Raw genomic sequence first — 27,525 nt, 5'->3', positions numbered from 1 at the left:
TGTACAAATTCCAAAAGCATTGGAATGGACAGGAGAAAACCAGTAAATCTAACTTGCCAGACAATATGGGCATTTTTGAGGGTGGACAATCCATTCAGAAGAGAGAACAGAGGGTTAAAAGCTTAACTGCATTACTGCATCCTAGTTATCATGAAGTCAAGAAAGAAGTCTGTAAATGGATTAGATTCAGATGAAGAGGAAGGAACAGCAGTGTGATGAATCACTAAGCACCATCAGAAGGATGGAAAGATGAGGCTCTTTTGAGGAAGTAAAGCAAGGAATAGCACCTAGTGGCAGTAGCATCTTAATCACTGAATTAGAACATTGAAAAGCAATGGTATAATGCAGACAAGGGTATGATGAAGATAACTTCTGTTTTAGAAAGCAAAGAATAAATACAGAAACACATAGTTTAGATTTTATCTGCTCAGAAAGGAAAAGAAGCCGGTTAAAGATCTAAAGACAGAAAACTAATTTGAAAGAAGATCATGGAAGAGGAGGTTTCAAGAAGCCATGGAAAGAAACAAGAGACAATGATAAGGATAATGAATTTAGGAGAAAGGCATTTCAGTTGTTGCCTACAGCCAATAGATATGGCCACATAAGTGACAAAAATACAAGCAAGCCAACACTGAAAAACACTATGCAAAAGCTATATCGCTACGAGAAAAAATAGAAGCAAAATTAAATGCAAATGCTTAAGAAAATGATTTACAGACCTGAAAACCTAGAAGAATTTTATTCAGAACAAAATTAGGTCTCTAAGCACAGATATCCACATACATGCAGTCAAAACCAGTTAAAGGCTATTACAATTCAGAAGGTACAAACTATTTTATGAGTTTATCAGAAATGATGTGACAAAAAACCCTTTCCATTATTTCAGTAAACAGCAAATATTAAGTGATGTAGAAAACACTGTAACTCTTTCAAGATTGGAAAGTGCTGAAAAAAAAATCAGCATTCACTTTTCACCAGTCTTCATTAGGGAAAAGTAACACTTCCAAGTACTTACTGCCATCAAAGAACTGTGAGTAAAACAGCAAATTGGTTAATATTTAAGTATAAATGTGTTCCAGTTTGCCAAGTATGAAATTCACCCTATACCAAAATTATCCCTAAAACATTTGTAAACATAGAGTGGAACAACAGAAACATATTGAAGAGTCGTCAAATTCTTCTGCTCTTCTGTGCCAACATGGCCACAGTCAAATCGCTCTAGTTCCCGACACCAAGCTTAGAAAGATGTGGAAAAATTTCAGTTCCAGAGGAGATTAACAGAAGCCACCCTAGGTTTAGATACAATAACCTAGAGAAGAACAAACTGAATTCTGTAAAGAAAAAAAATCTGTAAAAATTAAATTAGAGATATGATGACAGATTTCAACAGCATAAAAAAAATACTAAGATAGGGAGTACTTGTAATCCCTGTTCATCATGGAAAGGACAAGAAAAAGTTCATATGGAAGCAAGGAAGTTTGATTAAATAATAGGAAATCTGTCTAATTAGACTACACAACAGTGAAACTTCATCTGGTATATGTCTAAAAACTTATTTATTGGAGGCTCATGAATAGATCAGAGGTTAAATTGTCAAAACATCCGTATCCCTGCCAAAGGATCTTTGCCAACCCTTGGATAAAGAATCTCTGAGGATTGCTTCCAAATTCACATTTCCCTGAGAGGTGCAAGCTGTAATTGTAAATCAGGGTGGTCCAGCTCAGTTTCAGAATATCCCAGTGCCGCAGACATTTCCCCCTGGTGACAGCAGCAGCACCTGGCAAACACACAGTGCTACAGCTGCCAGACTGATCCTGGCTGTCTTCTGCTGGGCTGGTGGTAGCAATTCTGCTGCAGAAAGAGGAGCAAGCTGTGGCAGGCAGAAGGCAGCTGCATTTATTACTGTAGGTCTACAGTGGTCCCCCATCATCTCTAGAGAACAAGTCAGAGGAGTTGGATCTGATCTAAGAGCTGGCACTCAGAATATTTAAAAAACCCCAACCTACTCATTTGTATGCTGTTTTAGTTAGGCAACACAATGACCTTTAGTACTACAGACCTCAAAACTGAACTGATCCTTATTTAAAAAGTTACTGTGCATTTTTAAGAAAAATCAATTCTCAGACTGGTCATCCATCCAAACAGCTGTATATTGCTTTACTTTAGAGAGAGTGGTCACAAGACAATTAACATTTATAAAACTACAGCCAACTATTTGCTGAGAGCACCTCAACATATCCTGTTAAGATATTTCATTTCTCAATTTAAAGTGTATCAGATGGTCTTACACAGACAGCAGCTTTCCTAATGCCGTCTGCTTATTCACGCTTTTGCCATCACAGCACTACTGATGTGTGACAGATGCCTAAAAATTATGATGAAAGTGTGATAAGCCATATACAGGAATTGCAGGCTTACCTTATGATGACAGCAATGACATTTTGTGCCTGAGAGTCCCCAAAAAGAGTGGAATTACAATTTTATTTCTACACTTCAGATAAATGCAAATAAAGTCACGATCGCTTACATAACTTAGGCCTCTTACTTTAACATACTCACATTCAGATTTAGTAAAAATAAAATTAACTATATAAACTTACCTAAATCAGGCTTTAACTCAGTTGGCAAACTTAGCTTCCTGGACATCTTTGCTGAAAAGTGAAGTATATCTTTTTTTTAAAAAGAATAAACATAATTTTCCGGGTTCCTTATTTGCTTCTTTCACAATATTTAATATATAATTGATTATTACATTCATTGAAGTACTTTAAAGTATTTCCACTAAAGCAGAGCCTCACTTCCTCAAGTGAGGGGTGCAAACTAAATCTTGGAAGACAGCAATATCCCTAAATACAGCATCTTATGACTTTTGTTGAGCTTGATTTCCCTTTAGGCTTCAGGAAGGGCTTAATGGATTGGATGAACTTGGCTTTGGCTCAGCCTTAATTTCTCAGGTGAGAGGTCAAAATTGCAAGGATGTGCACTGATTCTTACAAAAAGTTAAGATCCCATCCCCATTTCTCATGCCCTATTTTCTGATCAAACCTGAGACATTTAAAATAGAAAAAAAAAAAAGAAAAGGAACTTGAAATTACACTAAAATTAACACAAATTTGTATAAAACTAATCACCTGACATAAAATCCACAACCTTAGAAGAATGAAGACATTACAGAGAATAATAATAAAATCAGCAGTGTACAAACACTTGCAACACATTCAAAAAAACAGAAAGACTTTGATAATACTGCTCAAGTGAAAAACGGTACTTCAACTCATTCCTGACTTAGAAATTGGTTTTATAGGAACAGAAATCTTGCAGTCCATTTAAACTGCAGTAGAATACAAACAAATGCTGCTAAAAAAACCATAAAAATATAAAATAGTAGGCATGCATACCCCTTCCATCTTTCTTCCAAATAACTGGAGAAGGAATTATTTTGATATAGTTTATCTGCTAGACCAGGACTACACTCTATATTTCTCTCCCAACCACATGCTTCAGTTTTGATATATCATTAAATTCTTTATGATCTTGCAAGGGTAATACTTCTTTTCCTAAAGCAGATACTGAGTATAGCCTCATAATTCTAGGAGTACCTTGTAATGGATACCACCCAAAGCAGCCTGAATCTTGCTGCTTTTCTCTGTTAAAATTAGAGTTCCCTCATTCCAATTATCACTTTAACAGAAATCATTCCAATTTCAAGATTTCCAAATCTTCAATATCCTGAAGAAGAGCATGTGACTTAAGGTTACTTCCATTTCTTCCAAAGGTGAAATACTTCACTGTATCATCAATTATGCTCATCAATATTGCAAATGCTAGTTTATCTGAATAGTTGAACAGTTTTATTCCTGTCATACATCATAAAAATTTGAGAACAAGACTCCAGAAATAATATTCCAATTTCCTTTATGTGTCAATGTTAAAGGTATGTTTGAATTAAATTGAAATTACTTACTCTCAGGCAGAAATGCTAATCACCTATTTTAGCACAGGCTGAAACTGAAAAGGGCAGCACAACTATGTGTTTTCTACCCTCATCCTTGCATTAGCACTGCCAAATACCCAACTTAACAGTGAGGCCAAAACTCATCTGAATGAGGTTCCTACCAAATGTTGCTTCCAAACAAGATCAACTCCTATTTCAGATCAGAGCTCAGAGATACAAACAGAAAACCTGGGAACACAACAGCACGACTGATGAGGAGCCCATCTTTTTGCTATCAGCTTGAACTTAAATCAGCTTCTGGACAAGATCATGAAATCTCATCTGGCATAGTGATTTACAAGGTGGGCATTCCTCATAACACTTGTTTTCTCTGTAAGACATTTAAATATTAAGAGCTGAGATACTGAACAAAACTTGAAGTATGAACACAGAAAATAAACAGAGTTATTTTTGGCTTTTAATAGCTTTCACCACATGTAAATACCTTAACCTCTTCAACTAATTGAAGACCAGTACAGACACCCTTGGCTTTTCAAATAGAAGCATTTAGCATAATCTTAACAACTGGGAGAAAACGACAAAAAAAAACTTAAAAAAACTTAAAAAAATAAAATAAAAAAATCAATCCAAGGTTACAGATACTATATAACACTATAGCACATAATAGCAACTGTAGGCAAATGTGTTGGATTCTGAGAGCTGATCCAGTTTTAGCTTTTTGTTCCTTAGTGAAAGGCCAGCTGTGTGAACTAGACTGGTATGATAAAACAAATTTGTCAGACAATTTTCAACATACACTGAACTATGCCTCATTAATAGGACAAGAGGATACATTAATTGTTAAAAAAGGATATCATTACTGGAAATTGTGAATTACTGTGCTATGCAAAAAACCCCCAACATTTCAAAACACATGTTAATGTGTCAGAAACCTCAATAATTCAAATGTAAATAAGAAATAAGATCCTATTCCAACAGCAATGGTGCCATCTTGTGTTTAAAAAAAAAAACTGCCTAAACATGCAGTAAGAAAATAGGACTATTTCACCAGCTAAGCCCTTTTTAACTAACATTATAAAAAAATAATCCCTGCTTGTATTCACATTGGCTAAAGTTTTACAATTTTTGATAAATTCAATAAATTTTGATAAATTTTTTATGCCTCAGATGAAAACCACCAACGTGGTAGATGCCTTGTACAAAGCAAGTGATATAAATCAGAAAAACTTAAGATACAGGATGGTGATCTACAGAAAGAGCATTCAGTGTCAGGCTTTTCACTCCAGCTGTACAACAGGGCAGAGGTGATGCTGACTGCTCCTGCTGACTTCAAATAGTAGCTGGCATATCAGAGTTCAATATCTCTCTTGGGGGCGGTGGTTGCTGCAGCATTCACGGCCCAGACTGGTACGAGACAATGACACAGACATCAGGGAGCTGTTGTGCTCCTCCTGGCACACTGCTGCTCAAGGCAACAGTGACTGTTTTGCCTGGGTTTAGACCTACATTTGATATTGCTCTAAATTAGAAAATCTAGAGTAATACACAGGCGTACAAACATGTTCTGTCAATATGTATAATTAGGTATCATATCAGAGAACCGTCCAAACCCAAGGGTTCTCGGAGATTTCTCACAGGTCAGGCTTGGGAAGGTAGGTGCTAAAATATGAAAGGTCGCCTTTCCATAACATGTTATGTGTCAGTGTAGAAGGAACACCTTTCAATTCAATGAAGAAAACCTGAAGCATGAGAAGGCTTCTCAATAGCAAGCTGTGGCTTAGAAGTAACAGTTACAATTAATTTGCAGTTGGTTATCCTGAGCTGATACTTTACAATGTATAGCACATCAGTTTGAAAGCAATATAGTGATTTTTCCTCCATTCCTTTTATTTTAAAATAAAATTCTAAAGATTATAAAGGATCATGTGTCTTGGAGCTTTGACAAGCAAGAGAACAGCTTATGAAGCCTATTTCATGTAATATCACATGAGAAATAACTAAGCAGCTTAGAATTTGTTAGATACCAAACCTCCTAAATTATTCTATATTTGACAACTTCACAAAGTGAAATATTTACATTACCAATTAACAAATGTTGAAATCTCTAAAAATCATATGAGAATAATAAAACCATTTTACAGGAAACTGTAAGAAAACATATAGTTGGATACATCCAAAATTCAATCAAAGTATTAAAAACACATTTAAATAAACTGTCTTTGGTATTAGGGAAAATAAGAACTTTTTATGAACATCTTAAAATTTGGTTTGACGAAAACAGCATTAATGGTCAATTATTATAGAAATGTTTGAAAAGTTTAGGTATGCACTTTTAATGTAAGAAATGTGAGAAACCTCTGTCAATACTAACAGTGGGGATTATAAAACTTTGGAATAAAATCTTTACTACTTAAATCTGTCTACTAATACTGTTTGCCATTATTTTTAAATTTATAAAGTTCAGGAAATAAATAAGACCAATTTTCCTGAGAAGTGTTTGACATGTAGCCTATTAGAACAGTTACAAAGTTTGTAAAATCTACCATATTTTGCAGGCACCTTTACTAAAGGTTTTTCCAGATATGGTTATTACATCTTAACATCCAACACAATTTGTAGCTATAATATTTAATCATCTGCATCTCTTCATGCCAAATACTTAACGAACCAAATAATGAGTAAAACAGCTGAAGATTTTGCTTCCACTGAAGCTGGATTCCAATGTCTTCCTATAAAAATGACACTGCCTTAGAAAATAAACACTTTCTTACCAATTCTTCTTTCTGTAAATTCATCGACATTTAGTATACTTGTGCATATTGCTTCACAGAATATTGTTTACACCTTCAAATGTGTGACATTTGTAAGAGAATGGGCTGGATTCAATAATGGCCACAGCACTTTGCAAAATTTTTAGAAATTTTCATTTAAATCAAGTATCTCAGTATCTCCAAGATAAAGTGTAACTTTATCAAGGTTCATCTTTGATGCAAATAAAAGGGAAACAAGACCCAAAACCAACACATTCACAACAGGTCTTTAACTTGATTTAGTATCCATTCCTTAGCACTGAGCATTCACAGTTGAGTATTTAGAAGAAAACAACAAACCAGACCAACTGATCAAAATGGTGATGCATGAAGCATTTACATATTGCTTTACTTGGGCTATTGTTTCAGTTTTACATGGTTTTTTGATCCAACCATAGAAACCGTGTTTGTTACCATCACTAATTACAGAAATCTGTAGGAATGATGATGCTCTACATCAGTTGCAATAAAGTAGTAAGTAGACAATGGCTTTGTGTTTATAACTGCGTGTGTGATGTTACCCCCTTGCAGCCCTACCACTGCAATAAAATTACTTCACACTGCTAGCAGTATTCTCTTGCTCCCTGTTCCCATGTGCCAAACACAGCAGTGATATTAACAGCAACAGAAGTTACCAATGTAAATGATTTTAACTCTGTTTTGCACCTCATTTAGCAGGTTGTATTTCACACATTGACAAAGAACGGAAAGCACTTGAACGGATTGCTCTGTGTGCCAGCGCAGAGAGCTATGACCATGCCATACACATCGAAGACATCAAATCCATCCCTGAGGGCACAGTTATGGCAAACAATTTGTTTCATACAACATGGTGATGTTAATGACAATGACATATTTTACAAAACTCATTGTCCATGCACATTTGGTTGTCAATTCAGTTTAAAACAATGAAAAGCAAAAAACATGCAACTATTACCACAGAAAAGGTGTTTTATTTACATGAAAGAGCTTAAAATGTAAGTTCAGAAAGAGCTAGAATAAGCATGCCAGATAAGCTATAGAAAACATGGTAGTGAAACGACATTCAGTGTACAGCAAACCACTCAAAACTAGGGAAATGCAAAATAAATAATTATCTTTAAGCTTCCAATAAACTGTGCAAATTACAGAAATCACAGTATAACTTACACCCTGAAGAATGCATTGCTTATAAATGAATGTTTTGCTTTTTTTAGCTGTGAAAAACATTCCTAATACTTTCAGTTGAAAGGCTTCCAGCTGAAACAGATGTGAACGGCTCTATAGAATCTCATTAGCATACTTTATTAATACTCTAATGTAACTCTTTGAAAAGAAGTGGAAAAAAAAACAAACAGGTCACAGTTAGTCAAATTTTCCATGTGTTTTGCACAAGACAGTGTGTCTATGTTCAAAAGAGACAAAAGGGAAACATTACCTCAATGGACATTGGTATAACATGCACAAGATTAGGTGTTGGTTTTTTCATGTTTTTCTCAACCTGAACATTAGGTTCTAGTTACCCTGAATTTCCCTTAGGGGAACATATTAATGCTCGTGTAAAAGACAGTAATTTCTTTTTAATTACAGATGAATTGACATAATGTATTATTGACAGCCATTTGCTTTCTTGACTTATATTCAGACTTTTGCTGCACCAAAATTTGTTTTCCCTACCATTTCTGATGTCACTGCAAGAAGATCTCAACACAGGGCAAAAATATGTCCTTTGTACAGTACTTTCTCATTCCATACCTCAAATTTCAAGAATAACTTTGTCATACTCCTGTTTGTCTTGCTGAATTCTGAATTATTCTTTGCCTCAAATACTAAATTATGATGAAAGGGATTCATATTTTAGGATAAAACTTACATTGCCAAACAGAAAAAACAAAGGGAGACTTCAGGAAAAGAAATCTCTTCCTCTCTAATCTCAAGCTATGCTTCCACACAACCTGTGAAATAGTAGCTTAGCAATTAATTTTACTATATAATTTCAACCTAAACTGACTGAAGAGATGAAATGAAATTATTCTACTGTGATATATTAATTTCCTAAATGAAAACAAATGAACATTAGCGAAGTGGTTCTGCAATGAAAGAAACCATATCCCAGTTAAGGAAGAAGAGTGCCTTTCCCAAAGCTAAATCATACAGCCTCTTGCTTTCATTTATTTAATGAGCCAGTTGTCAGAAGCAGAGTTATTTCCATTCCAGCCGTGAAAGGGTTCAATCTACCTGCATACAACATCTCCCAAGGCAATTTTGTTGCCAAATTAAGACACAAGTCTAGAGCTGGTAGGGTATTGTGTCACTGTTGGATGCAGAAAAGTAAAGAGAGTTCTGGAACAAAACATATATACAAAGCCAGTCCTCTTCCAAATGAATAAATGAAACCATAATAGTACCTCTTTCTTGACCACAGCCATATAAAAAACTGACCATATGGCTATGAATACAAAATATTCAAAAGAAATGGTATCAGCCATATGTTCCCAAAACAAGTGCACCTTCGCAAAAGTATTGGAATCATGTTGTGACTTGCGTAGACTGAACTCTCACTATGTATTAGAATTTCACACATCCAGAAAAACAGAGAAGTACAATTGTAAAATCAGAGAATTTAAAACACCAATTTCCTTGATTTTTTAAAATTATTGTGCCCAGTGTATTTAGTACAGAAGCAGCCCATAGAATTACCAATTAGCAAAAAGAATGAAAAAAATTAATAACACAATGCATTGAAATTTGACTGGTTTCTGCCTTTTATTTTTTGCTGCTGGGTTAGTGCTGCATAGAGTAAGGCACTGGATTAGAAAGAGTAGAATTTTTCTAGTTCCTACCTATGTCATTGGTTACCATCTTGGAAAACTTTCTGCTTTTGGTCTTCACTGTAAATAATATTTTAATTAAAAAAAAAAAAAATCATCAATCTAATTGTATCAAAACGTGAACTAAAGAAAAAATAAGACTAAAGAAAAGAAAAATACTGTACCCTTTTCTATAAAATTATTCATTTTTTGTTCATCATCAGAATTGTTTGGTGAACCAGAACCTACAAGTGGAGACAGAATGAAATGGATATACATTTGACATGAATGAAGGGGATATATCTCTGACACAAAAATCAATGTGTATTAGTACATATAAAATATACATATATAATACGATATATGTATACATATATTATACAAAATTATATATGAGCTCAGAGTTTAATGAAGATAACAAAGAAAATATCTGAAATATGAAAAGAAAAAAATCTGAAAAGAAAATACTGATATTGGTATTCTCTGTAGCTGTACTACATATTATAAAGTACAAATTGCTTTGGCGTGACAGAATTCTGCCATATTGGAATTAGCCACAGAAATTATAATGCAAGGTACAACTCTGCACATTGCAGCGAGTTTATTGCTAGAAATAATTCTCCCATTGAACAAATGTTTACACTGAATAACTAAATGGCTCTACTAATCATTGCTTCAGACACAGAGATTAGCCTAAATTCTGATTCACAAAACACAGCTGTAACAATAAACACGAGTTCTATAAACTCTGGGTTTTTTTTCCAACGCAGTAAATCACTGTTGGACCACAGTTTTTCAACTTCTCTGTGGACAACTCTGAGCCAATACTGCCACCTGGATTTTTCTGTATCCCAACGCCGAAAATTTGATTGTGGCAACAGACCACAACTTAAGGCTTACTGTTGTCATGAAATTATAACATTGCCAGGAAATGAAAACAGTTCATCTAAAAATGTTAAAATTTAATTGGATTTTATATTGTGGAATTGTAAAACTAGAATAGAACACAAACATTTTGGCACTTCTGAAGACAAAAACTTGACAGTTTAAATGCTGTACAATGTTTTAGGTCAAATAAACACTCCCGGAGTCTAGTCCTATTACTACTTAACATCTATAGAAAAAGCAGGAGGTAAAATAAATCCTCCTGCATTTTCACTGTGTTCTATAGTTCTGTGTTACCAAAACTGTAGGATACTCTCCCAACTCCCATATGCAGGTAGTCCCTTTCAGAATTCTCTCATCTATATTATCACCCACTGGAGGAAGTCTAGTGGAAGTTACCTTCCACTTCTCTTTACTTGGACATGAAAAGGTAGATTTGAGCAATTGCAGACTTCAGTCCAAACAGTGACTGGTCTCTTCTACAGATCACATGGTAACAATGAAAGCCAATAAGGCTGCCCATCCCATCCTCTAATCTTAGAGCTAGTAACTTGCAAACATTTTGTGTTTGCATATATTCCTCTAAACTAGAAAGCCTCTAGACTGTAAAAAGTTTCCTTAAATTTAGCCTCCATCCTTCTCAAGCTTGAAAATACTCTGCAGGAAATTTCTCAAAAAGGTCCTCTCTTATCACTGAAAGCTAAACATCACTTTCAAGCTTGTTATCAGTCTCATGCTTTTGCCCAAAGATACAAAACTCAAACCAAACCTAAGGAATTGCAGTTCTTCCCTCTTCACAAACATCAACAAATTATTTCTATACCAGGGTGGTGCAACCAAGATTTTTTCCAAAGGAAAAGTTGTGAAGTCTACCATAAGCTTCATCTCATTCACTGAGAGCAGAGGAGAGAATTGAGGGAAGCAGGTTACAGTCCAACCTCACTACTAGAAGTTTCCATTTTACAGGAGAATGCAACAATTACACTCTCCCTCTTTTTGTCCATTCACTATTTTTTGTACTTTAAACATTACTCTTTAACCTTCTTCAGCTCACACTCAAACAAGAAGGAGAGGAAGGTAGGGGAAGCCAATAGTAAAATTTAGGAGTTTTTATTAAACCTTAACTTTCATCTTTGGACTTGCCTTCACTGCACTTTTGCAGAAGTGGTGAACTGAGTTTTACTCCAACACCAAATTATGAAAGAAACCCTCTTATTTAAACTACACAGTGTTTTAAGTTAGGAGTTGTTTGGGCTGACATTTCGGTGATTCTAGAGCAGGGGGAGAAAAGGATTAAAGGCTATGATTCATTAGCTGTTCATTGCAGATATTTGATAGCAGTGTACCAGAACCTAGATTTAGCCCAGACTTTTTAAGTGGGTCAAATACAAATACCACAGTGAATTGATAACTATGCTCAACCTTGACAGAGAAAGGATTACTGCAAATGCAGCAATGCATGGCAAATTGTTTACAGGCATTGGTCTCAATATGTAAAAATGAAATAGGAAACATGCATTTAATTCTCAGGACTACTTTTGTTACAAACTATATGAAGTTGATGACTTCAGCATGCCAACACTTAGCAACACAGATTTGTCATGAAATCACATCTTCAGGTAAGACTTTTAATTAAAATTCACAGCCAGGTTTTGCTTTAATTATAAATAAATCAAATTTTCTCTAAGAATGAGCTTGCAAAAATGAAAATGACATTGATTGATCTAGAGGAGTGTTTTGCACAATTTAAAATGAACATCAAAAGACAATTGTCAAATTGGAAATTAAAATTTATGTTAAAATTTCTACTAGAGCTACAAACACAATGTTTTGGTTTGTTATGCTTTTAATTTGAATTTGAAAGATAGAAGCTACAGTGGAAAAAGAATCTAGCTTTAGACTCCCATCTTGATTAGAATTTTACACTACATACTACTTTATGTGCAGTTGGGTCCTTTAACCTTGAGTAGTTTTGAATGAAACAAAATGACATCTTTAAAAGTTCTCAGAGCAATAAATAAAGTGACAATTTTTAGCTACTACTAAAACTATTCACTCTAATACATGCATTATTAACATTATTATAACATTATATATATATGTATCATTATAACAACATTATTGACATGCATTATTAAGTATTTACATGGTTACAGCCTCAACTAGCCCATATTAAAATAATAAATCTTGAATGTTTCATTTAAAATATTCACATAAAGCAAAAATTTTAAGAAGGGTGCAGTAGGAGGAATATTAAATAGGGAACTTCTACTTTTTTTGGATGCTGGTTTCTGGAGACCTCCAATTCCACAGAAAAATAGTAATTTGCTACTTATGAGGAAGCAGAAGTAAACTTGTTCAGAAAAAATCTCTACCACTTTTGAGGAATACAAAACAATCACATGAACGATTACAGGAATTTTTGCATCTCTTGTCAATGCTTCAAAATTCCATTGTGCAGTATGTTCCCTGAGGCATAAATATTTCAGTTTATATCTCTCTTTAATCATCTTTATGACATGTTCCTATTGCATCTCTTAAGTCAGCCTTGTTTTAAAAATGCAGTTGTGCAACATGGCAAAATTTATAACAGCTCCAACAGCTTGTGAGAGGACAGCAGGATTTATATAATTATTTAACTAGTAAGTGTTAATGCATGTCATCTTCTGGGAAAACAAGAAGCTGAAGATCAGAGAAAGTTATGATTACCTGACGTGGGTGACTTGCAGCGGTCTTCTGGCACCACTGTACCTTCATTTATATCACAAAGACCTGCTGAAACACAAAACCAGTGTATTATAAATACAGTTCCCATTTTATTTTTACTTCCACTGCTGTCAGGAACTTCATTTCTTATTAGAGACAAACAAGCCAGTTGCAATAGAATATATTACATATTACTTCTTTTAACATTATCCACAATAACTGTAGAGTCACTTCTTCCTACTAAAGTTTTCTTTGCAAAACACACTCTCTCAACAAATTTCAGCTAGACAGATTTATCAGAACAGTTAATTATTTACATGCTACACATATACATTAAGCATAATTTGTTTTGAAAAAAATCAGAGTTATATTAAAAATGTAATAGCAAAAGAAAAACCTATAAAAGAAGGTCTTGAAGATTACAAACACACAATGTGTGAAACTACAGTGCCTTTTTTCAAACTACTTTTCCATGTTACAATGATATGCCTTGTATTTGCCAATTTGTATTGCCAATTTAATTTTCCAGAAAATTTCCTTACTGGTGTCACTTAGAGATTTCAGGTCTCAGGGTGTTTAGACAGGTGTTCGCTCTTGCATGGAGGAATTTCACTAAATTCCTTACATCACCAAATGTGATCAATTTGAATAACTGCAATATGTTAACATCTGAAAGCTAATTCCTTTCATTCCAGGGAAGGAAATAAAGCCTAGTCATACACAATCAGATTCAAAAGAAAGAAGCTGCCTCAAAATGGTCCTAAATACTATTCCATTGCACAACTTAAAAGTATACAAGAAATTTTTCTATTTTCCTTTTTTGACAAAAAATGCTGTCAAAACTGCCCACAATCAAGAGAAGTGCATTTTTGTTGATATTTTATATAACTTGTATATAAGGTTGGTATTTTAATGCATCTTCAGGTTTATATCATGAAGCTTTCCTACAGAAAATTCATGATGTGATACTAAGGCAAACAAGCATGTAATACTGAACAGTAATAGCTAAGAGATATTTGTTAAAATTAAAGGGTTTTTTGCATGCACACAAATATTTCCAATACTCAAAAAGTTTGAGTGGTAGTGGCTAAGACAAGAAAGGTATCACATGGAATGCCTGTCTATACAACTGTACACTACACAGTATTCACAAGTGCATCTGTACATATCTGTTGACAAACAAAAGTACAACAGCTCTGTTCCATCAAGGCTTTGAGATTTCCAAACACTAAACTAGAATAGTTTAAAGGGGAAAACTTTCCTGAAACACCATATCAATATGGAACACATTGAAAACATGTTACATTAACAGTTCCATTTACCCAAAAAAGTATTTTTTAAGATTACTAAGAGCATGTATAGCTTAAACCCAAAACTCAATTATTAGAACTGTCAAAGTTAAGGCGTTGTTAACCCTACATTTAACAGTCCTGGAACCAATTTAAATTCTAAAATGTTGAATGAAATTCCAGGTGGAAGCTATATCTTTCCACTACACAGGGGGAAGAAAAGAGGAATTTATTTAGTCATCTGTCAGTAAATCGATGAACACTATGGGATAATCATAGTTCTACACCAGAGTTTTAAACAGGCATGGGAAACTAAACATTTTGAACTAGACAAGATTGTGTAAAAAGATTTTTGAAAAATCTTAAAATTTCTTTCACAACAAGCAATACAAGTTTTAGACGATAGCTGTGCTGGGAGGATAAACCCATACTATGCTCTTAGAAGTAGTTGCCTCTTCAGGAGCCAAACCAAAGAAATTCATACATGCAGTTCAGGAACAGAATTTCCTCTTTTCCATAAAGATTAATTCTTTACCTTCAAAGGGAGAGTTTAACTTCTTACACTAGTTCTCCTATGAAAATTCATTAATTAAGCAATAGTCTTTAGCCAAGAATGTATGCCTGAATTCTTTGCAGGAACTCTCAAGTTTATAATTTGATTAATATCCATCTTAATTAATAATTAGTGTGTATTATGGTAATTATTATGGCATGTAAACCTTGAATATCTGTCCAAAGCCATTACTGCTATTACTTAGGAAAGAAAAGGAACAGGAATAGATGATAAGTAATTTTAGATTGTATTAGTAATTAAACCAAGCAGAGTATAACAAGAATGATCTAAGGCTGTGAACTAGGAGGGTCTGCCCATGACCAAGCTGAAGAAACTTGCAAGATAATCTCTGTTGCTATTCATCTTAAAACCCCAGGTATCCTGACAGAAGCACTGGTAGCAAGACAGCTCTCCTGGAACAATTCTCTGGTTTCAGGTCTATAGCATCCATGAAAATTGCTTTGAATTACAAAAGCAAATTGATCCAAGAGTTCCTGTTTCAGAACTAAAAAACCTAAAATGTTCTATAACACCAATATAGCACCTTCTGATAAGCTTTTAGTTTATCTCTGCATACTCCAGAAGCAAAGAAATTTGAAAATCCTCCAAATTTCCAAGAATCATATCATGTCATATCATGCTGCATTAAAAACTCCCAAGAATTACAGCTGAAATTAACTGATGTATAAAGTTTCATGAGACTTTTGTCAGTTTTTAGCACAAATTTTAAGCAGACATATCTCAGAAGAACCTACAACTTGACTGGAAAACAGCACAACTAAAAATTATGACTAAAACTTACTTGATATGATGTAAAAGTTAGAATTTTACAGTTAGCCTGAAAAACAGGGTAAAAAAAAAACCTTCCAAGACCAACAGTCAAAATTTCTGATTTCAGCCTTGGCTGATGTCAGTCAGCTGATGGTCTCATGACATTTAAGTTAAAAATTCAAATAGTTCATGAAGGGGGATGGGGAAAAGAACATGATCAAGAAATTCCAGAAGAGTTCTGGGCATGTATTTTCTTCCAGCTTGTCTCAATCTCACTTTTTGAATCACTTATAGATTACTGTCAAAAAGCTTTTTGATGTAAATTAAAAATTTCTAAAAAGTCACATGCATGTAAGAACTGCTTCAGTTTTGCCAGAAACCTAAACTGCCTCTGGTAGAACTAAGAAATACTAATTTTTAAAGACTTGTACTATATTGAATTAACCAAAAAGTCACATAAAATCTTGTAACTCTCACCAACAGTAATTTGCAAAAAAAGAGTTATGATTAATGTTCTCTGTGAACTTATGGAACTAAGCAGGAAAAAATAACAGCTATATAAGTTTTGGTGTTTCATCATGATATTATGACCTATCTCATTTTTTTTTATGAGTACTGATTTAATGACTCCTGTCTTATTTAGCAAAAAGTATATCAAGCAAAGGTCCTAACAGGTCACCTAACAGTGTAAGCCTCCATCATGTATAGCTTTCATCACACTGTAAAGCCTTTACTTACACATTTCATGACTTCAGGCACATGGCCAAAGTTGATTTTCTACACCCTCCCCCCTAACTATTAGACTCTGAAGGTAAATAGTGATTTTGTTTTTAACCTTGACAAGCACCTGATGACACTGTCTGGCAGGCCTTAACAAAACACATATACTGCATGCTTCACAAACTATAAATTGCCACCCAAAACATGTGAGTAGTATACCTGGTACGAATCACTGATAAATTCCAAAACACGATCCCAACTGGGAGCTTGTATCTGTAGAGCTAGCCTGAAATGACAGTTTACAGTCTAGCTAGTGTAGAGAGCCTTGTCTCTAAATAGATGCTGCTTTAAGACGGGAATCTGAATTTCTTTTCTGAGTAGAAAAAATAAGATGACAGAGAAATACATCATATTCTTGCAACACAAGAGAAGGGAAAAAAATCTCGCATTTCCATTCATATTTTAGAAGATATGTAACTCTTACTCTACGAATTTTTTTAAAAGATGCCTTTGTAACTTTTCAACTGTTTGATTAAGGACATACCATTTACTAAATCCTAAGTATGTTGGCAGGTGATGATCTATTGAATTGGCATTTTATGCTGAAATATACAGAATATCAGGGTTTTTAACAAGGAAGGACCAATCCTTCCTGCCATTTTTGGAAGTGGTTGAACAATAGCAATATGCTGCTCTGTTGCATGCTGCCCGAATGCATGTGTAAGCTAGCATGATTTTTTTTTAATTACACTGTTGTCTTCTCAATGAATAGGAGTTTTCTAAAACAACCACATTAGATAGAAAAGCACTAGGAAGATTTAGATATTAAATAGTAGTACTCCTTGAGATTATTAGTTGTATAGCCATTGAAAATACCTTATTCATAGAAAAAAAAATAAATCAAAGTGTTAAAATAGAAATGTTTTCAAGATAGAGATTCAATGAAGGCACATCTTTCAAACCAAAACCAAGGAAGCATAAGCACCTTGCATTTTTGAACACACTAAATGCAGATAGTAAATGTCCAAGAAAGAGAGAATGCAAAACCCAGAAGTGTTCTGACTATCTCACATAGATCCAATCCTATAAATAAATCAAAGGGTAGTGCTTAAATGTGACAGACTCATTATTTGTGGAAAATTATTGAAGCAAATTCTGATGTCTGGGCAACACATACACTGAAAGAGCTACAAATAATAAGAAATGTTAAATGATAACTAAAGAAATTATTTTCAGGTTTTAAAATTAACCAAGATACTGTCAGGATGGTAAGCAGAAAGAGAATTACAGAATACATTACAGAAATTAACTCTTGGATACAAAACTTGTTTAAACTTATTCCTAAATAAAACAGTCCAAGTAAATTCAGCTTTACAGTATTTACTAGCTTTAGGATTTCTACCCATCTTTTTCTCTTTTCCAAAGCAATAATCAATCAGTGCCAGATCCTGGTTTTCAGTTCTGTATCATCTTAAGGTAGAGGCATTTCTTTTATACTTGGCTCCCTTTCTGCCGTGGCAGTAGAGGAAGAAATATTATAGAGAAAGCAGTATTTGGCAATTGAGACTATCCTCTGAGATGTATTTCTTCTTTCTTTTTGGGCGAAAGGAAATGGCAGAATTTAGACTTGGACCACAATTTCAAGTTTGTTTTGCAGTTTGTTGGTTTTTTGGTTTTTTTTTTTAACTCCATTTTTACAGTAGTTTAATCTACTCTACTTCATTAAAAAAAGGGCTGAGATTACCTACCTCTGCCTGAGGGCTGGAGAAAGTGGCATCCTAAGAAAAGGAACAATGTTATGCTTTTAAAAAATAAGATTTACATTCTCAAGATTCTTGGATGCTGTGAAGGATGTTATAAGTCAGACTCTCTCAGGTAATTCATGGTTCTGATGAATGGAAGGGTTACCTTCCTTACACGGAAACCTGAACTTAAAACTGCTTGGAAACTGAACAGGGCTGTGCAGTACCCATACACTTCCACTCTTAATCCCTATAAACAACATTTTTGTAGAAGTAACCTTTCACTTTTAAAAGAAGAATCTCTCTGTAATCACAATGTTTATTCTTATCATTGCTACTAATACTCTAACTCTGGAGTTCTGAAGCTTTTTCTGCCAGAAAGGGAACCAAGCAAGGAAAGTTTCTAGTAAGATAACACTAAATTTGTAAGATCATAGCTCTATAAACATTAGCAAATTCTGAGATAAACTCTCTTTTTGATTTTGAGACTTATTTATTTGAAAACACAAAATACAGAGACTATTATGGTTGCTTTTTTCGTTTAAATTTCTTCTAAAGATACCACAAACAAGAAATACAGTGGATGCGGAATGGATTGAAACCAGTTTCTCTAAGTAAAACAATTACTTAAAAAGGGCTGTGAAAAATAATTATGGTGAATGAACAACACAAAAAAAATAAAAATCAAGTTCAGATGTTCAAAAAATATTTGAATGCCATGAGATGACTTACTTATATAAGAGGTGCGAAGCTTTTTCACAGACTCTGAATATAAGTTAGAAAGGCCGCACATGCAAGAAGCCACAGTCAGCATACCTTCATGAAGCAATGAGAAAAGGAAAGACGGAGACACTAACAGTACATTTGAGACAGAAAAGCCAGCCAAGTAACTTGTACGACCAGGTTATTAAAATGCTATTGCCATGCAGATTGTTAGTCTCAGAAGTTAAGATGAAAAAAACATGACTTCGTATAACAGCTACAATAATGAGCAAAAAGCACTTTCATCATAAACATCTTAGAGACACAGTTGAAACACAGTTGTGTGGATCCAATTTATTGGATTAAAATAAGAACAGTTAAGGAAACAAAGGCAAGTGATGTCTAAAGCTCCAAAAGGCAGTTTATAATCTATATGCATGAGGCAAAATTTAAGCCTTTAAGCCCTGTACTCCCAGCACAAATTAACACAGTCAAATTGTAAAGCTATTTCTTTCTCTCAAGGTTTATTTCATACAAGAAAATATTTTATCTGACAGAGTATCAACTGTGTATGCTTTGCTCTATATGAATGATTTTTAGATCCATTTCCTCAGTTGAAATAAGCTGACTGGTGTTAACTGGATCTTTTTCAAACCATCCATTTACTAAAATACCTTCTAGAACATCCATTTCCATTTGAATAAAATATTACCTGAAAAACTTAGGACTTTATTCTGGATCTCTTAAAAAAATTAACAATCATGAGGAAAGGTTTTTTGGAACAGTTTATTGTGTCTTGTGCTGTTTTCTGAAATAACTTAGGAGTACCCATGACACATCAGGGAAAAGAAAATTTTAAAATAATACATTTTCCTTTTGGTTACAAAAAGCTTTGTATTTTGATCGTTAAGTCACTTTCCTTTTTAGCTGAAAAAGAACAATCTTCAGCATATTTTTAAGTTAAAGTCCTTTTCTTTTTTTTTCCCAAGAGATTTATTTTACCAGCTTGTATGTAGAAGTTTATTTTGTTCATTTAAATCAAAGGTTTCCTCTGAAGCATAACATAACAGTATTAACAACATAACATGATTTAGCTCATCAGGGACATTTCTAGCCAAATTTTAAAACAGGAAGCCAAAAGATCCCAGCAAACACTCAGGCTATTTGCAAACATTAATGGATTTATACAAGCATGTAATACGGGTACTAGCTTTATCAGAAACATCAGGATACTTCTTCATGCCGTGTACATTCTTGTAACTTGTAATCCATTGTAAATTTATATGTTTTCTTAAAATATACATTACACTGAAAAATAAGTAACGGTATGAAGCATCAGAAGATTCCACTAAGCAACAATTTTTAAGAAAGGATGAATTAACAAAGCTGCAGTAGTGACATTAGCAACAGATCGAGAAGAAAGAAAACCACAGTGAGGAATGTTGGCATTCAATGAACATACACTAAGACAAGATGATCAATTGTGCCTTTCTTCTGAGCTTGAAATATGGTTTGGGTTACTCACCTCCAGATGGTTGCCGAGCTTTTCGGGGAGATCGTGGCTCCCTACGATAGGGATCATTGGAGCCATACAGTTCAATAGTGCCTAGATTCAAGAGCACTGTCTTCTGGAGATAATCAACCATGGCAATACCATTACAGTTGCCAAAAACTACTCTGGAAAAAGAGAAGTGAAATGAAAGACAATGCTAATTAAACATTGGTCATGTTTCATACAAATATTTTTTGCAGTTCAGCATTTAATAGTTCCTAATTTTTAGGAATTAATCTAGATTGCACTTATTTATAAATTACTATTTGAGAGCACAGTATTGATTAATTGTTCTCTTGTAAAAACATGGTGCTGAGTAGGACAGACCACTGTCAATGTTCTCGCCAACCTATCTGACACAGAGCCTTAAATGACACTTACTCTTGGCTGTACAGTGCCAGGTGAGGATGAATGATGCTGATTTGCTTCTGTTATCAACATCATTGGTATCTGCCATGACCCAAAAGGAATTGTCTCAGAAGCACAAGAAACTGATTACCCCTATGTTGCTGTGCAGCTCAGGTGAACACACCCAGAGACTCAATTTTAATGGATAGTTTTAAACCACTTTGATGGAAAGAACTGTGTAGAATATACTTACAGGCCATACGCTGAGTTGACAGCTAAGCTGGTTATCTGTTGAGGAGGTTCTCCACTCACCCACACCAGCTGGATAACGAGCTCAATTTGGTAGCCTGGAGACTGCTTGAGAGGAGAATTTTTAACTCTGCAAAGTAAACAGAACATGGTGTCTCCATTGCCTCCGTTTTTTCCTTATGGGACCAGAGTTCATTAAGTTCTACACCATGCTGGACTTTAAAATATTGGAAAATTGTAAAAACTATGATCAAAAGCAAATAAAATCAACCAGAAGAAAAAGCCACATTGAAACTGGGAATTCACTTCTTTTGATTCACTACTTAATTGAAAATTAATTGAATGACAATCACAAATGTTTCATTTTTTCCAACCTCAGAACAAGGCATAACAGTGCTATTATGCTGTATTTGCTTGAATAGAGGTAGGTGTTCAGTGAGTGTCTAAAAAGGAAGATGTTACCTATGTTTTTCAGAGTTTCCAAAAGAACTCTAATTTAGAGAACAGAAGGGGGTTAGAGGTGTACGTGGAATGAGAAAATGAAAAGAGAAAGAGAAGCAAAATGTACTGAGATGAATGCAAATAGAAAGCTGATGATATGGCAAAACCAAAATTAAAACAAGTAAATTATTGTAATAGTAGACAAAGTGTATGCAATGAACCTGGGACTGGGGGAATGAAACTCCTGTAAAGAATTTGTCGCCATGCTGACAAATAAACTGGCATGGAAAGGATTAGGTCTTCCATTTTCTTATGCGAAAAGTTAGGTAGAACAAGTTCCTGTTTCCTGAATTCCACTTCTTTTACCCATTTATTCTCACTGATGTATATTTTGGTTTGACAATATTTTAGATATTAGTTTAGAATTTTCTGTTTTTTCTACCTAGATGAGTTTCCTTCAGAAATACACCTCTCCAACTCAGTGCAATCAATACATTTTCAAAACTCTTACCCAAATAAAACAACCCTACCAGAATTAATTGTTTTCTGGATGGATACACTCAAAGAATTTAAATCCAAGTTGGGATCTTAAACTTCAGAAAACAAAGTATATACTTAACTTTATATTTCTAGGTATATATTATGTATTTCTTACATTCTGTTGGAAGAAATGATGGCACAGAAGTCACATAATGCACTCTTGTAGGAAAGTAAAAAAATATAGACTTTTTAAATTCTGATTTCTAAATGGGTAAAAGCTCACACAAAGAAGCTTGCAGAAAAAGCTCCCAATCTAAAAAGATAAAAAAACTTGTCAAAGACCTACAATGAGAGCACTATTAGGTATCATGCAAAGTGAAGATCCATGACAAAGGGACATTTAATTCTGTTTCCAAAACACAAAGTTGTTCCCTTGGAGGATTTTCAAAAAGAAATATAAACCTAAAGAGTTAGCACTCAGCTAGCTACCTGTAAGAATTTTCACTTTTGATTTGCTTCTAAAACTTAAGGCTCTGCAAAATTAACAGATTAAACATGTTCAGATATGGCCTTAAGTTAAGGAGAGCCACAAAACATCAATTTTCCAATTCATTTCAAGGACGAGAAGATATCAAAGTGACTGAACTACAGTTATTAAAAACTGTTTGCTCTAAAGCATGATCATCTATAGCTACATTAACATCTATGCCAGATTTCCCTATATCAAATTAAAATGCAAGGATTTAGTTTTTTGGTTTTCTTTTAGATCAGTTTAAGAAGTTAAAAAAATTAAGACTGCAATATTTTTTTTTGTAAAGCAAAGCTCAGCTTTCAGATACTTGGAAAACTTTGCTCTACAAAATAAAACATTTTCACCAGCAATGATATATCTGTAACGATATCAAAGTACATATACTCTAATCATATATTCTTGCACCATTTCATACTCACTGAAAATATAACAGAATATACTTACTTTAAACATGGGACATTATCACGAAGTCCATCAGATGAACTGCTACTGGTAGATGGATGAGACTGGGGAACAATGGATTGAGGATTGGAACCTGTGCCTGGAGTTGGTACAGGTGGCACCTGCTCACCATCTGGAGTTTCAACATCATTTATTTCATATAGGAGACGTACTTCCAGCATCTGTTAATTAAAGTAAAAAAATCATCAGTAAAGTCTGCCTTTCAAAACACATAATAGGAACTAAATGAAGTGCAACTGAAGATGGTAGTGATATCAGTGACATCTAGGACCCTTCCCCTCTTTTAAAAGGTAACAGTTTAATAAACAATGCAACTTAAAGACACATTTTTCGGAAATACAGAGTCATACTGTTACAGACTGAATATCTGAAGATTGCTGGAATTTAAATGTCAGACATATTTCCCAGTTTTTAAAAGTTTGCTTCTTAATATTGAAATAAATGAAATACTGGACCCATTTAATTACCATTCTGCTGGCATACACTCTCAGTTAGGAAGTCACTGAAAGCCATTATATTGGTGTGCAATATTTACTTTTGCTGAATTTCATAATTAATTACTTTCTCTCAAAAAACCCACCTCTGTTTGAGTCAATCAGTTTTTGTCCATTCCACTAATATAATTAAAGACCAAAATACAGTAAATTGCTAAAACAGTCTTATTATAGCAAAAAAAATGTTAAAAAAATGGTCAAACACTTTACCGGAATGACTTCTGTTGTCACTTCCTGCTTGCTGAACCTGTAAATAATGACATGTGCAGAAACTCCAGCTATGCACAGCATTCTACTTTCTGGACACCATGAGATGATCTGAATAGCATATGGATCTTCATCTACTATATCTGTGTTTGGCCTATCGTCCTTATTCCGTGATTTTTCAAATACTTTGGCTGTTTTTAGCTTATAGAGTACTTGCAGCGTTACTAGGAACAAAGCAAAAGAGAAAAATTAGTTTTGATCTAAACAGATAGCTAATGTATTGCTATAGCTAATTCTTGAATTGTATCCTTCTCAACTGCAATTTCAATTCTGTGTTACATTTTCCTTCAACTGTCTTCATGCTGATTTCAGAGTTCACAGGCATATTGTCTAGTCAAAGGCCCAAATCACTGCTATAAATACTAACCACAGCATTAGAAAAACCTAAATTATAGCATCCTTTCTCCTCTTCCATATTTCAGTAGTTTTACCTGAATCACATTTCCCTAGTTCATCTGTAAGAATGTCCTATTAGAAAAAACTGAAAAGTTCTAAAATCAATGTGGAGGACACTTGCAATTTCCCCCTTAATAGATTTATTTATCTGTTTTAGAAAGAAACTAAGTATTCTTTAACAGAATCTCATTTTGACAGATCTACGCTGAATAGAATTTTTAACCACACAATCAGTCAGATTTGGCTTCCCCCCTCCTCTCTCCCAGGTTCCACTCCTACTCCAAACTGAAATTAAAGATCTATAACATTCCAAATAGCCCTCCTCCCAGTTTTTAAACATATACATTGCATCTGTTCCCTCCCACAACCACACACGCCTTAGCCTTTTGGAATCTCACCAGTTTTCCACGAGTTTTCAAAGACAAGTAATGACGATTCCGAGATTGCCTTAAACAGCTTTTAGGTATCAAGAGTAAGACTAGTTCCAACTAGACCAATTCAAAGAACTAACTTTGTGCAATCATTGCTACTTCAGATTCTTGCTGCATTTTTCACTGTGAGCTATGCCAAATATCAGAAGTAATTAACTCTTCAACTGAAGATGAAAAATCTAAAACTGCACAGGAAAGATCTTTACTGAAAACACTTACTTGCTGATGCATCCCAAAACTTGATTGATCCATCAGCATGCCTATGAAATATTAAAAAAATAATGAGATGATGAAATTATTAGTTGGAGTGCTAACCTCTGTTACTGATTGGAAAGTATACAGTTAGCATTCTATTCTTATTAGTCTTCTCAGTGACACTTTATTTTCACAATTTATTAAAAGTCAATATTCTACCAACATGTGCTGAAATTGCTTTGGACAGAAGAGACTAGAAAAACACTTGGAGGCTAACTCCTTGATGATTTAAAATTTTAAATACTGAGGCATACCTTACCATGTAGTGTTTCTTAAAAGATGCCCTATATTAGGAGCAACACATGTAAAGAAGATGCCTAAATATACAGAGTCCCACTGTTAATGAGTCATCTAACTTGTTTATTTAGCCTTGAGTTTGAGAATCAGATGACTATTTTTTCAGGACTGTCTCGAAGTCTCTGTAATGTGTAGTACAAGATGACAGTAACCCTGATTAGGGCTAATGGGCTGCTCTAAAAACACTTTAGTAGTGCTCTCACTTTCAGTGATACACTGCAAAACTATAAATTAAATTTCATTTATGTTCCTTAAAGTAGAAAGATCAGTCTCAAAATGATCAGATTTAAGTCTTGGCTTGTCCTTTTTGAGATAAAAAATTGGCTTCCCTTTGAGGAAGATCTGAAATCAGTAACTATTTAATGGACCTACCATGCTTTAAAACAATACTCAGCTGTTTTGCAAAAATCAAAGAATAAAAGGTAATTTTGATCCAAGTTACTTTAAGAATAATCACATGTAATCACAATACCACATAATAATAATAACAATGAATAGTAACAATGCCTGTGAAACACCTGCTATCATTTTGTTTCTACCTCCCCTTCCATATTCTGCTTTCTCAGTACCACGCCAAGGAGATTATGCCAAGGACATGTCTGGTGATCATAATTTCATCAGTCACTCAAACCACTCACACAAAATATTCTAAAAGAGAAACAAAAAATTCTCACTACTACTTAATGAGCTAAGAAAGTTATTAGTAGACTATGGTATCACTTACCCTGTAATAATTATCTCTGGATAGCTCTGTGTGATCAAACCCCAGTTGCCTCCACTGATAGGCCATTCCTGGAAGATTAACAAATATACTGAGGAAGAAAATATCATACAGTGCAAAGTTAAGGCAAATTATTGCAGATCCTCCCCAGACATTAGCCACATATATCCTCCCCTGCTAGTAGCCAGTGTCAAAGGCAAGCTGAGTCAGGTGAAGCTTTGGTCCTAGTATGGACTACTCCTGTTATTTAGAGCTTCTGATTCTCAGTATTTTAAAATAGAAACATGTGTAGTAGATGTTGTACCTTCTTACTATAACCCTGACGTTTCTGTCGAGCACCAACTGAATAGAATGCAGGTATGAGATCCGCAGGACAATCAGCAAAATATTCACAACAGGTAACTGGAGACTCATGTATAGTCAAAGGATAGGGATTTTCAAATATAGGATACCTTTAAAGGAAGAAACAGGATTACTGTTAATCTAGGAAAAACTTTTTTTTAAGTGCAGAACACAAGTTAACACGAGTTAAAAAGTGTTTAAGGACTAAGCTGGCATTCTTTTCATACAGAGAAAATAAATGCATATCAAATTAGACTATGAACAAATACACTACACAACTTTACTGCTCATCTAGTATGAGCAGTAGGTAGTGTAGTAATCTAGATGGAATCTAAAGTTGGTACAGTTTTTAGAGTTTTTCCAGAATGCTGCTATTCCCTGTCATTTTATATTTTCAAAAGCTTACTAATTTAGTGGCCTGTGGAAAAAAATAAACTGCCAAGTCTCAGCTGCAGTAACATGGAGCTATGAATTTATTTCTAGCTCTTCAGTCTATTCTTCTAGGGATAAAGACAGGAAGACCCCCATCGCATTTCGTATTAGTACACTGTACTAAAACAGAAAGTTGTCCAGCATTTTGCATGGACAAATTTTGCTTAATATACTTGATATGTCCAAAGACCTGAAGATTACACATAGTAACACTCAATTACCAATTAGAAGAACACACACACACATGCTCCAAACCACTACCTCCATCAGAAAAGTAACACAGGCTTAATGAGGAAAAAGGTCAATACTAACAGAGGTAAATGTGTCAGTGTTCAAAGAACATTTATCTCCAGAGAAATGCACACTATATGTAATTTTACCCTTTTCAACTCCCCTTTTTTGAGAGGTGAAAAGACAACTTCTCTTCCCATCTAAAGGAAAAAATTAGCAACAACAGATGAAAACATTCTGCACATCAGGAACTTTTTACAGGGCTATATGGAAAGCTACAAAAATATTTTAAAAATACATGCCGAAGAGGCTTAACTTCAACTAAGTGTGACAAATCCCTGTGAGAATACAAGGTAAAAGAAAGCCTGTAGATTTTTTTGGTATTAATTTTATTTCTTTTTTAGGTGTCAGACAACTAGTAGTTTGCAAGTCAATCATAACAGAGCATTGTAAAAACAAACTGCTGAAGATTTTTTAGAATGAAAAAGAATAAGCTTTAACATAACTTCAAATTTCAGGCACTTCTAACTAAATAGCTGACACTTAATGCTATTGGTATATCAGAAACAAGTTTTGGATACAGCATATGGCCATGTAATTCAGAAAACCTAAATGAAATTGTGCAATAGCTGCAGAACTATTAGGACAAAACTTGATCATCCTCCAGATTCCA

The 27,525-nt window shown here is 34.3% G+C and overlaps 1 protein-coding gene across 6 annotated transcripts in view; it reads right to left on the bottom strand.

Moving 5' to 3' along the window:
* Window positions 1-27,525, bottom strand: part of STXBP5 (syntaxin binding protein 5) — a 105,780-nt gene that overhangs the window by 15,892 nt on the left and 62,363 nt on the right. Inside the window, exons 12-22 of one of the 6 annotated variants that reach the window (XM_058834923.1) lie at window positions 26,152-26,299; window positions 25,851-25,918; window positions 24,794-24,834; window positions 23,691-23,911; window positions 22,969-23,147; window positions 21,076-21,201; window positions 20,448-20,599; window positions 13,149-13,211; window positions 9,740-9,799; window positions 9,588-9,635; window positions 2,601-2,651 (exon numbers count right to left, since the gene is read on the bottom strand). In XM_058834923.1, coding sequence (XP_058690906.1) covers window positions 2,601-2,651; window positions 9,588-9,635; window positions 9,740-9,799; window positions 13,149-13,211; window positions 20,448-20,599; window positions 21,076-21,201; window positions 22,969-23,147; window positions 23,691-23,911; window positions 24,794-24,834; window positions 25,851-25,918; window positions 26,152-26,299 — 1,157 coding nt within the window. Of the gene's footprint in view, window positions 1-2,600; window positions 2,652-9,587; window positions 9,636-9,739; window positions 9,800-13,148; window positions 13,215-20,447; window positions 20,600-21,075; window positions 21,202-22,968; window positions 23,148-23,690; window positions 23,912-24,793; window positions 24,835-25,850; window positions 25,919-26,151; window positions 26,300-27,525 lie in introns of all 6 variants that reach the window. The other 5 variants (XM_058834922.1, XM_058834924.1, XM_058834925.1 and 2 more) reach the window with 5 other exon arrangements.

Source organism: Poecile atricapillus, chromosome 3, assembly GCF_030490865.1.
Source record: "Poecile atricapillus isolate bPoeAtr1 chromosome 3, bPoeAtr1.hap1, whole genome shotgun sequence".
NCBI classification, from domain to species: Eukaryota; Metazoa; Chordata; class Aves; order Passeriformes; family Paridae; genus Poecile; species Poecile atricapillus.
Note: the sequence above shows the minus strand (reverse complement) of the source record. Positions and strands in the feature narration are given on the sequence as shown.